The sequence below is a fragment of the Tinamus guttatus genome, unplaced genomic scaffold, assembly GCF_059628265.1.
Source record: "Tinamus guttatus ecotype Peru unplaced genomic scaffold, ASM5962826v1 Tinamus_guttatus_pri_ptg000138l, whole genome shotgun sequence".
NCBI lineage: Eukaryota > Metazoa > Chordata > Aves > Tinamiformes > Tinamidae > Tinamus > Tinamus guttatus.
In genome coordinates, this window is record NW_028288672.1 from 3969513 (window position 1) to 3982870 (window position 13358).

General features: G+C 35.2%; 1 protein-coding gene across 2 annotated transcripts in view; it reads left to right on the forward strand.

Moving 5' to 3' along the window:
* GRM8 (glutamate metabotropic receptor 8) overlaps positions 1 to 13358 on the forward strand; it is a 318278-nt gene that overhangs the window by 268582 nt on the left and 36338 nt on the right. For both annotated transcript variants that reach the window (XM_088521883.1, XM_088521882.1), the window contains exon 9: positions 4901 to 5836. In XM_088521883.1, the coding sequence (XP_088378009.1) occupies positions 4901 to 5836 (936 nt within the window). The remainder of the gene's footprint in view (positions 1 to 4900; positions 5837 to 13358) is intronic.

Here is a 13358-nt window from a genome sequence, read left to right on the forward strand (position 1 = left end):
TGAGATATTCCATGATGGCACATCAATCAAACATTTCTCTTTCAAAATTCAGAGAAGCTTCTCAAACAAAATTAATAATCACATTAAAACTACTATTAATAATAAATACAGATCTAGGCCATTCCAGTCCATCTAACCTACATGATGGATTCAGATGTATTTAATACTGAACTTTGCCTTGTCATACTTGTCACACAGTGAAGAAGAGATAGTGAGTCTCATCTTTTAGCATAAAAATTAAAGGGACAAAATAAGTCTTCTGGAAACTAAGTTTGCTTAAGTCTACTTAATAATCTGAGGCTCATTCAGTCTTAGCAGAATCTGAGAAGCAGAGACTGATGCAGACACAGATACCTCGATCAGTAAGAGATTAAGAACTGCAAAATTTATTATTTTTGTCTTTTATTTTATGTTGAAGAAAACTTCTGTCTTTTGTTTGCCTGTTTTTGGCATCTTTTTCAGGTTTATTTCTCTGTGAGAATTTTGATTAAAAATTTATGCTTATACATAAGGTTGTCTGCAGGTAGTTTCACAACATTTGAACTTCTAGATCATTTGGGGGCAGATTTTCCCAGTTATTTAGACGCTGAACACTGCAGATGGGAGTCTACTGGGATTTTCCAAACCACTTAAACGGATAAGGCACTTAGTTCCCATTTAAATTAATTAACTGGGTTGAACAAGTTTCCCTTGACATTTTCGAAAGTTCTACCACTAAGTGTTTTATATCTACATAAATAATCTGTTTTTTGACTGAAGCTGAGCACCCAGGAGTTCCCTCTAAATCTGATGACAATTAGTGGTGTTCAGCATTTCTAAAAACTCTACAATATGCCTGGCTGTATGTTTCCTGATGTCTCAGGTGATTCTCCTTTTCTTTCTTGTATTTTAACACTTTTTGTCCTATAGTTCTTTTTGTCTAAAATTTATCTCAGTTTAGGAGTTGGTTCAGACAGAAGATAATGACAGGGGTAGTCTCCTGATAAGATCTGGGAAGTCAGGTCCATTAGTATGCAACTCAGTGATGGAGAAAAATGAAGATCTTTAAGAGAACTGTAGTTGTGACTTGTACTGGATTTTCTTATTAAATTCATGTTATGTAAAATAATAGCTCAAAAATATATTACAGCAAAGGGTGCTGCATTTATGGATAACTGAGATGAACCTGGTCACCAGAAATAGCATGACTTTTTCAATCTTTAATTTTTGTGCTCGGTTGGTGCACATACAGAAAACCTTAGCAGATCTGTCTGGGTCTGACAAAAGGAAGTCGAGCTTACTGGGTGGTAGAGATCCCTCTACCCTTTATTCTGCCTCTGCTATAGCAGTGCCTAAGCAGCATTCTGAGGGTTTACAAACATTTCAGTTCGGGTTTTGATAGACTCTGTTTCTGAAATGAATCTACTTACTCTCACTTACCACATGGGCTCATGTTGCAGAGCAGGGCTCAGACCATGTGAAGTGGATTTCTTAGTCATTAATTTCAAATACTGATCAAAATAAGCATCGAATGATCAGAGCGATAGGCAAATTATAAATGTAGTTATAACCTGAGTTGTCATGGTGCATAGGCTCACAGAGATCCCCATGATGGGGGATGAAGAAGGGCAAGGATAGTTGTATCTTTGAATCCCTTCCAGAATTAAAGCTAGTTAGTATCCTGCTCTTTCAGAATTTTCTCTCAGTTATTTTAGCCTTTTTCATAAACCACCTCAGTGCTATATGACTTGTTATCTACGCATTTGTGGCTCTCTCTTAGTGAACTTCGAATCACATACCATGTTTTGTATGAGAAAAGACAAAATGCACATTACTGAAATCTCTAAGAAAATTGTTTTTATCAGTAGTGTTCTTATTGGTGGTGATACCACTGAGGATGGAAGGCCTGGGAAGCTGATGAAGGAAGAAGAGCATTGGAGGAAAGATGACTCTTAAGGGGATCTCTAATTTCAAACAATGACCAATATTTCTTCTCTTCTCTTTCTTATTAGAAAACACTAAAAAATAACATGAGCAGGAGCTCATAAAATGTTTTATTAAATTCTTTTTTCAGAAATGTAGGTCTGCCTAGAGCTCTAAGTGTAATTGTAGGTTTAGTCTAAGTCAATCAGACAAGTTTCTTTGTAAGAAAATTTGAAAACTCTGTAAAATTCATTTTCAAACCAGCCATTCATTTTAAATATTCTCTATTTGGGTTTAGAAACATTTTAAGCTTTCAGAGTTCATTCTGGTTTGGAAGATTTCAGGATTAACAGCAAATTGTGCTTTTATTCATAATTCAATTAAAAAAAAAAAAAAAAAGTTAGGCTTATTTAGCCAGTGAGTTTTCCAGTGTTCATAATGCTATGCAGCCATGCTGGAAATTATAACTTGCATGGTTTATATATCAGATCTATTAGAATAAAAATGGTAATATAAATCTTTGTTGTTGACCTTCTGAGAAATGAATTTATTATCAGTTGTTGCCAGTTGACCTGAACTCTGAAAGTATTGCTAGACAGGAAGAATTCTGAGGCATGTTTTTATTTTAAACCCTGTCAGGATGAAGGTGCCTGAAATAATGAATATTTGTAGAATAAAGGGAAAATGTTTTGCTCACCTCATGCATAGAAACTCTAAAAGATATAAATGCTTTTTTTTTGCACTTATCTAGGTTGTGGATCCATACAGTAAACATGGCTTTAGGGCACTTAATCCCAGATAAGAAACGCTATCGTCTTATGGCATCGAATGCTGATCTGGTACAAACTCACATTGTGAGTTCAAATTTGTTAAAAAATTGGATACCTTAAACTTATCCTTTTAGGCTTTCTGCCAGAGCAGATACTGCTTATCCATGCCACTTTAACTTGATGCTTGATTGGGTGTTGTGTATTTGCCCGATGGTCCTCTATTGTGCATTCTGATTTGACATATTTGCAATACTGTTCTTTTTTGAGTCATCTCAAACTTACTTACAGATCTCCATAAATGATCATGGCCTTATATTGCCCCCATTATCATAGTATCTGACTAAATCTTGAGCTTTGAAGTATTTATCTTCATAGCAACACTGTGAAGGAGGGTAGGTCTTTGCTATCACACAGATTTCATCATAACATGTTTTCACTCCTGTCTTGTAGATTAAACACTAGGGCTTACATCAGCTTTGTGAATCCTGGTGATTAAAACCAGGAGATTGTAACAGAGGTGAATATTTTCTTAAAGTGTCAAGTGCTCTGCTAGAGCTCTACCAAGACTAAGTCATACAATTGGATGATTCTTATGTTTTTTTCTAGAACTTAATTACTTAAATGATGCAATATTTCACACAATTATCAAAATCCTCTAGGATGTAAATACATCTTTGTCTCAGTAGTTTTTGTAGGTTCAGAACTGATCCAAGCCCTGGATGGGATGATTATGGGGATTTAAATGGCTGTTCAGAGAACTTATTGTGTGAGTGTATTTCTTGCCCCCTCACTACTCTGCACTGCCCTTTGAGTGGGGCAACACAATAACAGAAAAGTCCAACTCTGTGCAGAAGTGGGGACAAAAGGCTTGGCAGTTTGTTCCTGTTCTGGTCACCCTACATGCTGGTGCTCTGATTTTCTGAGGAAGGCAAAGGAGACTAGGAATGTTACACTGTAACTTTCTCTTACATCTGCTGAAAAAAATACTGGGAGAAGTAAACTGTTAAGGCCAAAATTATTACTCCTGGGAGGCTGTCCCCATTCTGTCCTCCTCCAGAAGGAACTGAAAACATTCCTGACGCGTGAAGCTTTGTTATTGCTGTTTCATTTATAAATAAAATGTCCAAATTAAAGTGCTAAGTACTTAACAGTCAAAAACAAGCAGCCCCTTGTCCTTGAGTACTTACCACCTCACAGATGAGTAAAAGGTGGAATGTGAAAGCAGCACAGAGCGATCTGGTGCCTTTGCTCTGCAGACTGCTCTGGCTTAATCAGTGAGATTTCTTGCAGAGAACAGGTTTGCTCGGGATGAGTTAGAGAGAACTGGGACCAAACTGAATGATAATATTTAGGAGGAGTTTCGTTAAGTCTGTGAGTCTCCTATTCAGATTTTATTTTGGGGTGCATACAGGAAGAATAGATAAGTGGATGAAAAATGTTGTTTTGTTAATACTCCATTGTGGAGAAATATGGGATTTTGCAAAACAAGACTGCATTGTGTGCATGCATTTTTTACTACAAATATTTCTGGAAATTTTAAATCAGTTGGACTGAAATGTAGCCGTGACATTTTTTTTTTCCATCATTATTATTCAGAAAGCAGTGTCTGCACATTTTTATTTTCTAGAAATGAAAACAAAACACTGTTGTGCATTTCAAATCTTGGCAAATGAAAAAGTATAAAATATCCAGGTGCTTGGAAGAGATGGTATTAAATCTCATATATACCGATCTTTTCTCCTGTTCTCTTTTTTTTTTTTTTTTTTTTTTTTTTTCTGCCAGAGTTGATGCATGGAGATTTTAATCTGTCCCTTTACTGTACCAGAAAATAATTTGAAACTCAAACAGTCCTATTTTGTAGTTAAATGTTTGAGAACTACTGATATTTATATTTGCATGCAATTAGCTTTCAAAGCCCTGCGTACAGGGCCTTTTGCTTTTAAACTAACCCAGAGTCAATAAATATCTTTACAAATGTCAATTTGGTCAGTAGTAAAGAGGTAAATAGAAACTAATGACACTCATCAAGCCTGTGGCATGAATGATTTATTGGACACAATCAGTTAACACTTTCATAAAGTCAATACAAGGGAAAGAAACAGGTTTCTTGTTATGGTAAGCTGTATTTGTACTGTCAGCATGTAGTGATTTATGACAAACCTGTGGCCAGGATTAGGATATTATAAATGGGGGAAAATAGAAGGCTCATTAATTTTTTATACCCACAGGTAGAAGACATGCAGTGGGCTAATAGAGAACACACTCATCCAGCATCTGTCTGCAGCCTGCCCTGTAAACCTGGGGAAAGAAAGAAAACCGTAAAGGGAGTGCCTTGCTGTTGGCACTGTGAACGCTGTGAAGGGTACCATTACCAGGTGGATGAATTCAACTGTGAACTGTGCCCTATTAATAAGAGACCAAATGCCAACCGTACAGATTGCCAGCTTATCCCTATAATCAAACTGGAGTGGCATTCTCCTTGGGCCATTGTGCCTGTCTTCATAGCTATTCTTGGAATAATTGCTACCACCTTCGTAATCGTGACTTTTGTCCGGTACAACGACACTCCTATTGTCAGGGCATCTGGACGGGAGCTCAGTTATGTGCTCTTGACTGGGATTTTTCTCTGTTACTCCATTACTTTTTTAATGATTGCAACTCCTGATACAGTAGTCTGCTCATTTAGAAGGATCTTTTTAGGACTCGGCATGTGTTTCAGCTATGCTGCCTTGCTTACCAAAACAAACAGAATTCACAGAATATTTGAACAAGGTAAAAAATCTGTCACAGCTCCCAAATTTATTAGCCCAGCTTCCCAGCTGGTGATCACTTTCAGCCTCATATCCATGCAGCTTATTGGAATCTTCATCTGGTTTGCTATCGATCCACCACATATCATAGTAGACTATGGAGAGCAGAGGACACTTGAACCAGAAAATGCCAGAGGAGTTCTCAAATGTGACATTTCAGATCTTTCTCTCATTTGTTCCCTTGGATACAGTATTCTCTTGATGGTCACATGCACTGTTTATGCTATTAAAACAAGAGGGGTTCCAGAGACCTTCAATGAAGCAAAACCCATTGGATTTACTATGTACACAACCTGCATAATTTGGTTAGCTTTTATTCCAATCTTTTTTGGTACGGCCCAATCAGCAGAGAAGGTAAGTGATAAGTTTATTAATCAAATATTGTCTTCCTTATAATTTTATCTGGCGATTTTTATAATATCACAATACTTTCACTCTTACAAGATATGAATTTTGAATACTAATTCTGAATACAAACTCTTGAAATCTACAGATAGTAAAGTACATGATTCAAAAGGTAAGATTCTTATGTTTTATGGCAAGTTTTTGAATGTGACTGTGGTATCTGTGGCCTAATGATTTTGACATTTTTTCAGTATATCCTTACTTTAAATAACTGTTTCTACTAATGCTTGTTATTACCCTTCCATGATGCTCCAGTCTGTTACATAAAAACCAATAAATCTTTGCTATTATCCACAAATCTGATAGAAATGGTTACATTTCAAAAATCTGAGAAGATCAACTTACATTTGTCAAAAATAATGAAGAAAAATGTCTGGGAAGAATGAAAAGAATTTCTTTTCCTCTGGTTAATGTAACATGTAACTAAAAAAGGATAGAGGGAGTGAATGAAGAAGACATAAAATCATGTTAAGCATAAATCATTAAATATTAGAGGAAAAAAATATTTCTCTGGTCTTTTAATGAGAAATTTAACCTTTTATTTTTGGATATCTGTTCTTCCTTGTTCAGATGACACGGTTCTTTTCAGATATCAGTCATGGTGAGCTATATAAAACATAGCAGACATTTAACTCATATGCTCTCAGTTCTAATGGGAAGACACAGATAAATGTCAACTGTATGGGTTTCTATCCAACTGATATTGGGTAATACGATGATTTAGTTAAGAAAGCACAATAAAAACAGTGCCAGTCTTCAAGACTGTTTGAAAAATCTTTAAAATGAGAAATATAACCCCTCTCCCTTTACCTCTAGCAGGCATTTTTTATAATATTTTAGATTAATATATAAATATTTAAATTAATTTTTATGAAAAAGCTCAGCATATGTCTACTGATAACTGAGCAAAGGTTTAATGTATCCCCCTTGCCTGCAGAATTAAATAGGTTTTTGTAGCTTGATAAAGCACCTGATATTTCAAGCAAAGGGATATGTATAGAGAAGACAGCATGACAGAAAATAAACATTTTATTCACTAAAAATCAAGGTAAGCAGACTCACTGAATTGAATCAGGCTTGATTTACATCACCTTTCAAATAAAGTCAGGGGAAGTTTATGACAAGTTGAGTACCAAGGTAATGGCGCATCAGAAAGGAGTAAGTAGAAAAAATCTATCTGATATGGGAAAAGTCGTTCAGCTGAATTGTATTTAGTTTCTGACTTTTTTGTACAGGCTCAAGTCAAAAAAGACTTTGGCATATAAAGACGCAGTACTTTTCACTTGAAAAGATTCCACTTCAGATTCCACAGTTAGTTTTATGGCAAGTACCTATAACAGAACAGCTCTTTTTCTGAATATTGATACATAGAAAATATTACTTGGCTGGCAACTGTGGAGTAGGTGTTTATTTATGCTACTGGTTCACTTTAGTTTTTAGTAAAGGATGACTTGATTTTGACCTCTAAAATAAGAGATTAATGAACACCTCTATTGGGATTCTCTTATGAAATCCAAGAGTGAACACACATATACAAAATGACACAATTTCTAACACTAAATTTCACTTGTTAGCTGCCTTTTTTTTCTAAATGATTTGTTTTTCTTCAGATAATGACTTTCAGGAGGGAAAGAAAAAACAAATTAATATGCTAATACGATAGTTTTGTAATTCAAATAATTCTTTTTGCAGTGCTTCTACTTTTTTCGTACAAATAAGAACATGTTTCCACACAAGGTCTTATGCACAGCATCACACTAGCTCATGCAGTTGTACAATTAAATTACTCATCTGAATGGAACAAAAATGCAAAAACTTAGTGCACACATATATGTGTTGTCTGAATATAGTCAAAGTTGCTTATCCTTTTCTTAGTTAATACACATAACGTAAAGAAGCATTAAAAATAATACATTATAGAATGTCTTAATTGAATTTGGTTATTACAATCATTTCTTGAAGATCAAAGAAATAAAAGAAATGAAAAGGGGGCATAAACTAAGTAGGCTTTTCTTAGATTCATTTTGCAGTTGATTTTAGAGACCCAAGATTATTTTTTCATATAGCTTAAGTTTATTCAGAGAGAAATGAACAATAAATAGAGGATTTTAAAGTACTTTAAGTGTAGTGGGTGCATTTTTCAAATGCTAACAGTAATAAAATGTAACATCATTATTCACATGTTGTTCCAGCTTGTATTGCATTGTCTTTTAGCTTTAAACACACTTCTGTTTGTTTGTTTGAATAAAAAGTTGTCAAAGCTTCTCCAAAATGTTTTGGGACCATTTGTTTCCCAACAGAATTCATAATAAATGGTGGAAATCATTATGTATGTTTGGAAAGTCAGAGTTTATTTATTTATTTTGCTAGTCATGAACACGATTTGAATTCCCAGCTGGAATATTTCCATCCATAGCATCTTTAAATAAATCCTAAAAGTGAGCAGGTATCCATATCCAAATCTCTCATATTAATGGAAAGATCACTTTTGCATTTAGGTACCAGTTCCTAAAATGCAAAGTCACTAAGAGATCCTGGATAAAATGTAGAGATTCCATAGCTGGTTCAAGACAATAAGCTGAGTTGGTGTGCCTCAAACTTAAAAAGTCATGTTATTAAAGACATGATATTAAAGATGCCATTCTGGTTATTATTTCTGCAGAAGCTCTGGCGAGAACAGGAAGAGCACAGCCTTTAAGACCTGTGTGATTGCCCAATTCATAATTTTGTATGTTCATTATTATTCCATTTTGACAACTACTATTGTAAGAAGAGGAACACACTATAAATAGTTAAATTATTCCCGCACATCACTGAACAGAATGAATAAAAAAAATTGCCCCAAGACATAAACTACTGAATTCCTAACACTTGTGTAAATGTCACTGAGGTGTTTTAAGGAAAAGGAGTGAAATTCCGCAAGACTGTATTCTGTCAATACAGTTTTCAACTACATGTATGGCAAAACATTTGAAATGTTGGGCTCATCTGGAATAAAGATGTTTTAAATGTCATGATGACTGGAATGTCACAGAAAAGAATGAAATTAGCTGAGTGATTAAAACAGATGTTTTATGAACCTCTGGGTAAAATTAAGCTACAACAGCAGACTGCACAAGTGCCGACTGAGGATAGATGACTGTCTGAAGTACACCCATACTCAACAAAGAACTACTTTAATTTCCTTGCATTACTTCTTTACGAGCTTTGGCAGGTGGATGAATCATGCTTGTTCACAGATAATAAAGACATCATTTATTATATTAACCTAGAAGTGTTCTGTTTTGAATGAGTAGATGAATGTATGTTTCCTAGCCTGCAAAACACAGGAGGCAGTGCTTTTCGATAAGGAAAGAGGGCCATAGAAAACACTGACTAATTTCTTCCCTCTCCTCCCACCGGAAGCAATTGCAAAAGGTAATCTAATGAGGCAGATAAATATTAACATATTTTCCAATTATTCTGACAAGTTTGATCTTCCCTTTCACAGCTGCAGTGTAGACAAAACAAGATGCAATGTATCTTTTTTTCCTATAAAGTATTATCTTTCTAATCTTACAGCTGTTTACACTATGAATTTGCTGATCATGTGAATCTCTTATGCATCTGCTAGTAGCACTACAAGAAGCTAGAAATACTTCTATTAGTATCCTGATACCAATTTGACTTGTAAGCCGCTACTGCAGTTGTCAAGAGATAGATAATCAATTCTCAGTGGGCGAGAGAGGTCGTTCCATCACATGATGGAGTAAGCATAGCAAAGCTAATAATGAGAATTTGGATAGAAACCCCTACCTTCTCCTGAATTTCTGAAGATGTAAAGCAATTTTTTAAATTAATTCCTAGCTAAATATGCTTCTGGGACTGTAAGAAAACAAAACTGCCTAATGACATCTCAGACTGTATTAAAGAAGCAGACTACATGGAGCATTTTCTTCATCTCAAAGTATTCTCTTCTAATTCTAGGATATTCAGAGATCTATTTCTGCAGGTAGTCCATGCAGTACACTTCACAGAGAAAAACAACAAAAAACCTCACAACTGTTAGTAAGAAGGCCAAATGTTAGTGTATCTTTTATGAATAATATTTGGTTTGATTTAACTAGAATCTTTAGTGTCAGCACTATGTATAGCATCACGGTTAATCCAAGGACATTTGGAACATTTTATAATTCATATTTTTGCAAGATACAATTAAGAGACTGCCAAAGTGATGTTTTACACATTCATTAGTTTATCAGTCTTCAAAACCCATAATTTCCATGGCGCTATTGCTAAATTTATCATTACTTGAATTGCTATCACTTGAGTTTTTTACGTTTTACAACATAGAAAATATAGACATTCATTGGCCTATGCTTCATCTAAAGAAATGATAGGTATAGCCACCCTGTTCTTTCCTCCCCAGACTTCTGAGGAAATGTAAGAGAAAGAGAAGTATTCACATTGCTCCTGAATGGTTGCATAAACTGCAAAAGTTTCCCCTTCTATGAGAAAACAGTTAAATATATGTGTTCTTCCATTTCAAAAATCACAACATTTCATAATTTGTTTCTTAAATGTGGAAAAATTGTCCTGTCTCCATTTGAATCAAAAGTGGAAACACTAGAATAAGCTGATATTGAGACAAGAATTACACAAAGATTTGTTTCAATATTGTGGACATTTAAAGAACTTGTTTCACTTTCAACCTTTTAAAGTTTTTAAGTCTAAATTGAAATTTGGTAGAAGAAGCAATTCTGATATCAAAACAGCAGCATTTCATAACTTTTAAAGTATTCCTAAAACACTCATCAGAATATTTCTGACCAGCTCTTTGGCTTTCTCAGCAAATAAACTATGGTATACTGTAATCATATTGGGTAAGATAAACTAACAGATCAGAAGAGATTACTGTAGTCACCTAAATTGGTCTCTCATGTAAAAAGACATCTTGAGCCCCATCGTTTGCTTGAATGCTATTCAGCTCATTCTGAGAATTTAAAAGTGGACTGCTATTCCACACAGACCATAGACAAGATTACTCCTCCCTTTCCGCATGCAAGACTTTCTTGTGTACTACAAGTCCACACACAGTGCAGAGCAGTTTGGTTGATGTACAGGTTGAGGGAATGAGCTGGATTTCTTCAAGGTCTAAGAAACCCTTACACAATCTTTTGCAAATAGCCTATTTGCAGCCACCTTTCCTCCTGAAAGAACATAGTCATCGAGGAGACTGTGCTTGTTAGCTGGAGCACAGCACTCCACAAAAAGATCAACATGGTTTTCAGAAGAGAACTGATTCACAACCTGTCATCTCAGAGTTCAGGTAGGGGGAGGTGTCTCATATGTACAAAATACCAGATAGATATGCCCTTCTTAATTTCAAAAATGTGGAATTTTAGGAAGGCCACTGCAGTCATCATTTTGGTAACTGAGGGATAAAGGAAAAATTAATTGAAAGTGATTTTGTGATTTGTTTTCCTGGGAGTTTTGGACGCCTGACTCTTCTGAAATTCAGAAGTCTAAGTGGGGGCTCCTAAGCAATAATCTTTTTTTTTTTTAATTATTTTTTTTTATTTTTCCTGAGTGTAAGTTTTACATATGGAAACTGTTTTTAAATGAACAAAAATGAGTTCTTCCCTTGAGTGTTTCAGATAATCATGTCAGGGGCATAAGAAAACACACACTACATAGGTTCTTTAACTGTATTGTTTTACATCATCTAAAGCTTTGAAATCTAATTTCATTATTTTCAAGTGCTGGCTTTAGTCTAAATTGCAGCTGTATATATAAAGAGTAAATGCACACTGTAACATTTTGAGAGCTAGTCATTTGCAATGGTCAAGGTAAAATAAGGCTCCTCCGTTACTTCAAGCTGCTGTTAGGTGAAAGATATTTTCAGTGCTTTGCTGAAACTCTTGGATTCTGATTGAAGTAACGGAGAGAAAATGTCCTTCTACTTCTGCCTATTCAGAAAATGTAGATGTGACCTGATGCCTTAAAGTACATGGAAGCTGGTGAAATTTCTTTCAGACTTTCCCCTCAACAAAGCTAGCATATGGCTGAATGAAGCCACTTCAAAAAAAAATCTCCTCTCTACGTAGATGCTGTTTAGCACTGTATGTACCCAAGTTTAATCAAGAATTCTTCTTGCTGAGTGAGAGACCTAGTGCATAACTAATGTATACACAATTCTAAAGACTCACCTTTATTTATTGCAGTCTTTAAGCTGCACATAGAATAATAGCAGGGAATTTTATTCCTCTGTTTATTACTAATTAAACTAGTACTTTAGGTATGTAAGCATTGATTTTAATTATTAGGAGTTACCAGGAAGACAGAAAATACCAGTTTCTTAAGAAAGTGGATAATTTAATAGATGTATGGCCTTCTTTTTCATAGTTCAGTGAGACACTCATTCATAGATCTGAAGGTTGTATATGCTGTTCTTTCCTGCATTGTTGCATACTTGTTCCAGTATGAGCTGTGTGCTGGCGTGCCTAGTTATGTGATGAACACCTTTTTGGGCATTGAAGAGATGTGCAGCTGTCACATAATGGAAGACACTAGCATTTTGTTTGCCTGATGTTTTTACTTCTGTCTCTATGATGTATGATAGCTTCAGGGTCTTTGGGAAGGGAGGAGACATGAAATGAGTTGCCAAAAAAAAATTAGATTGGCCCGTGGTCTGTTTCTTGCCCAATGGGGAATGTCAGAGAGTTGGTAATGGGTATATGACATCCTCTTTTCTAAGAAGGAGTTCTTATCAGGGAGAACTTTAAATACACTTTTCTATTTATTTGCTGGCTTCTATGGTAAGTTTTTGCATCTAACTCAGGAGCAGAAATAACTTTGTGGACACAAATAACTGCCTACCTCTGCACCATCATCCACTCTGAAAAAGAATAATCAGTAACCACAAAGAACAGTTTGTGAAAGACCAAATATTTCATGGAGGTTATTTGGGCAGATTTTATGCCTTATCTGCTCTGTTTCCAAAAACAAGGATCATCTCATAAAAATATTAGTCTGTTGGCTCTGGCTTGTTTAGTTTCAAAAATCTGCTTCTCTTCGGCAAGTAAAGTTAAAGAGGAATTCTTCCAGTAATACTAGATATCTTTGCACAGTAAGAGAGAATTTGCTTTTTTGAAATTAAGATCCTATAAACTTTCACAATTGTGTTTGGTATCAAAGTAAAACTGTGTATAACTCCTTTATGGTCATTATTATGCCAAGGAGAGTATTAAAGTCACTGATGATTTTGCATAAAAGGAAATGTCAGATAATATGTCTTCCAATTTAGCCATGTTGTCAGCTACTTCATGCTCAAATAGCCAAGCCCTAAAAACTAGTGCCCAGACACACTTAATTTGAAGAGGGTTGTGCACAGTTTTAATAGTTCAGTAAAAGCAGCACATCTCTTTTGACCAATGGCAAGTCTGTCTATATGTAGTGAGAATGGATTTGGGGATTCATGGGATGCACTTAA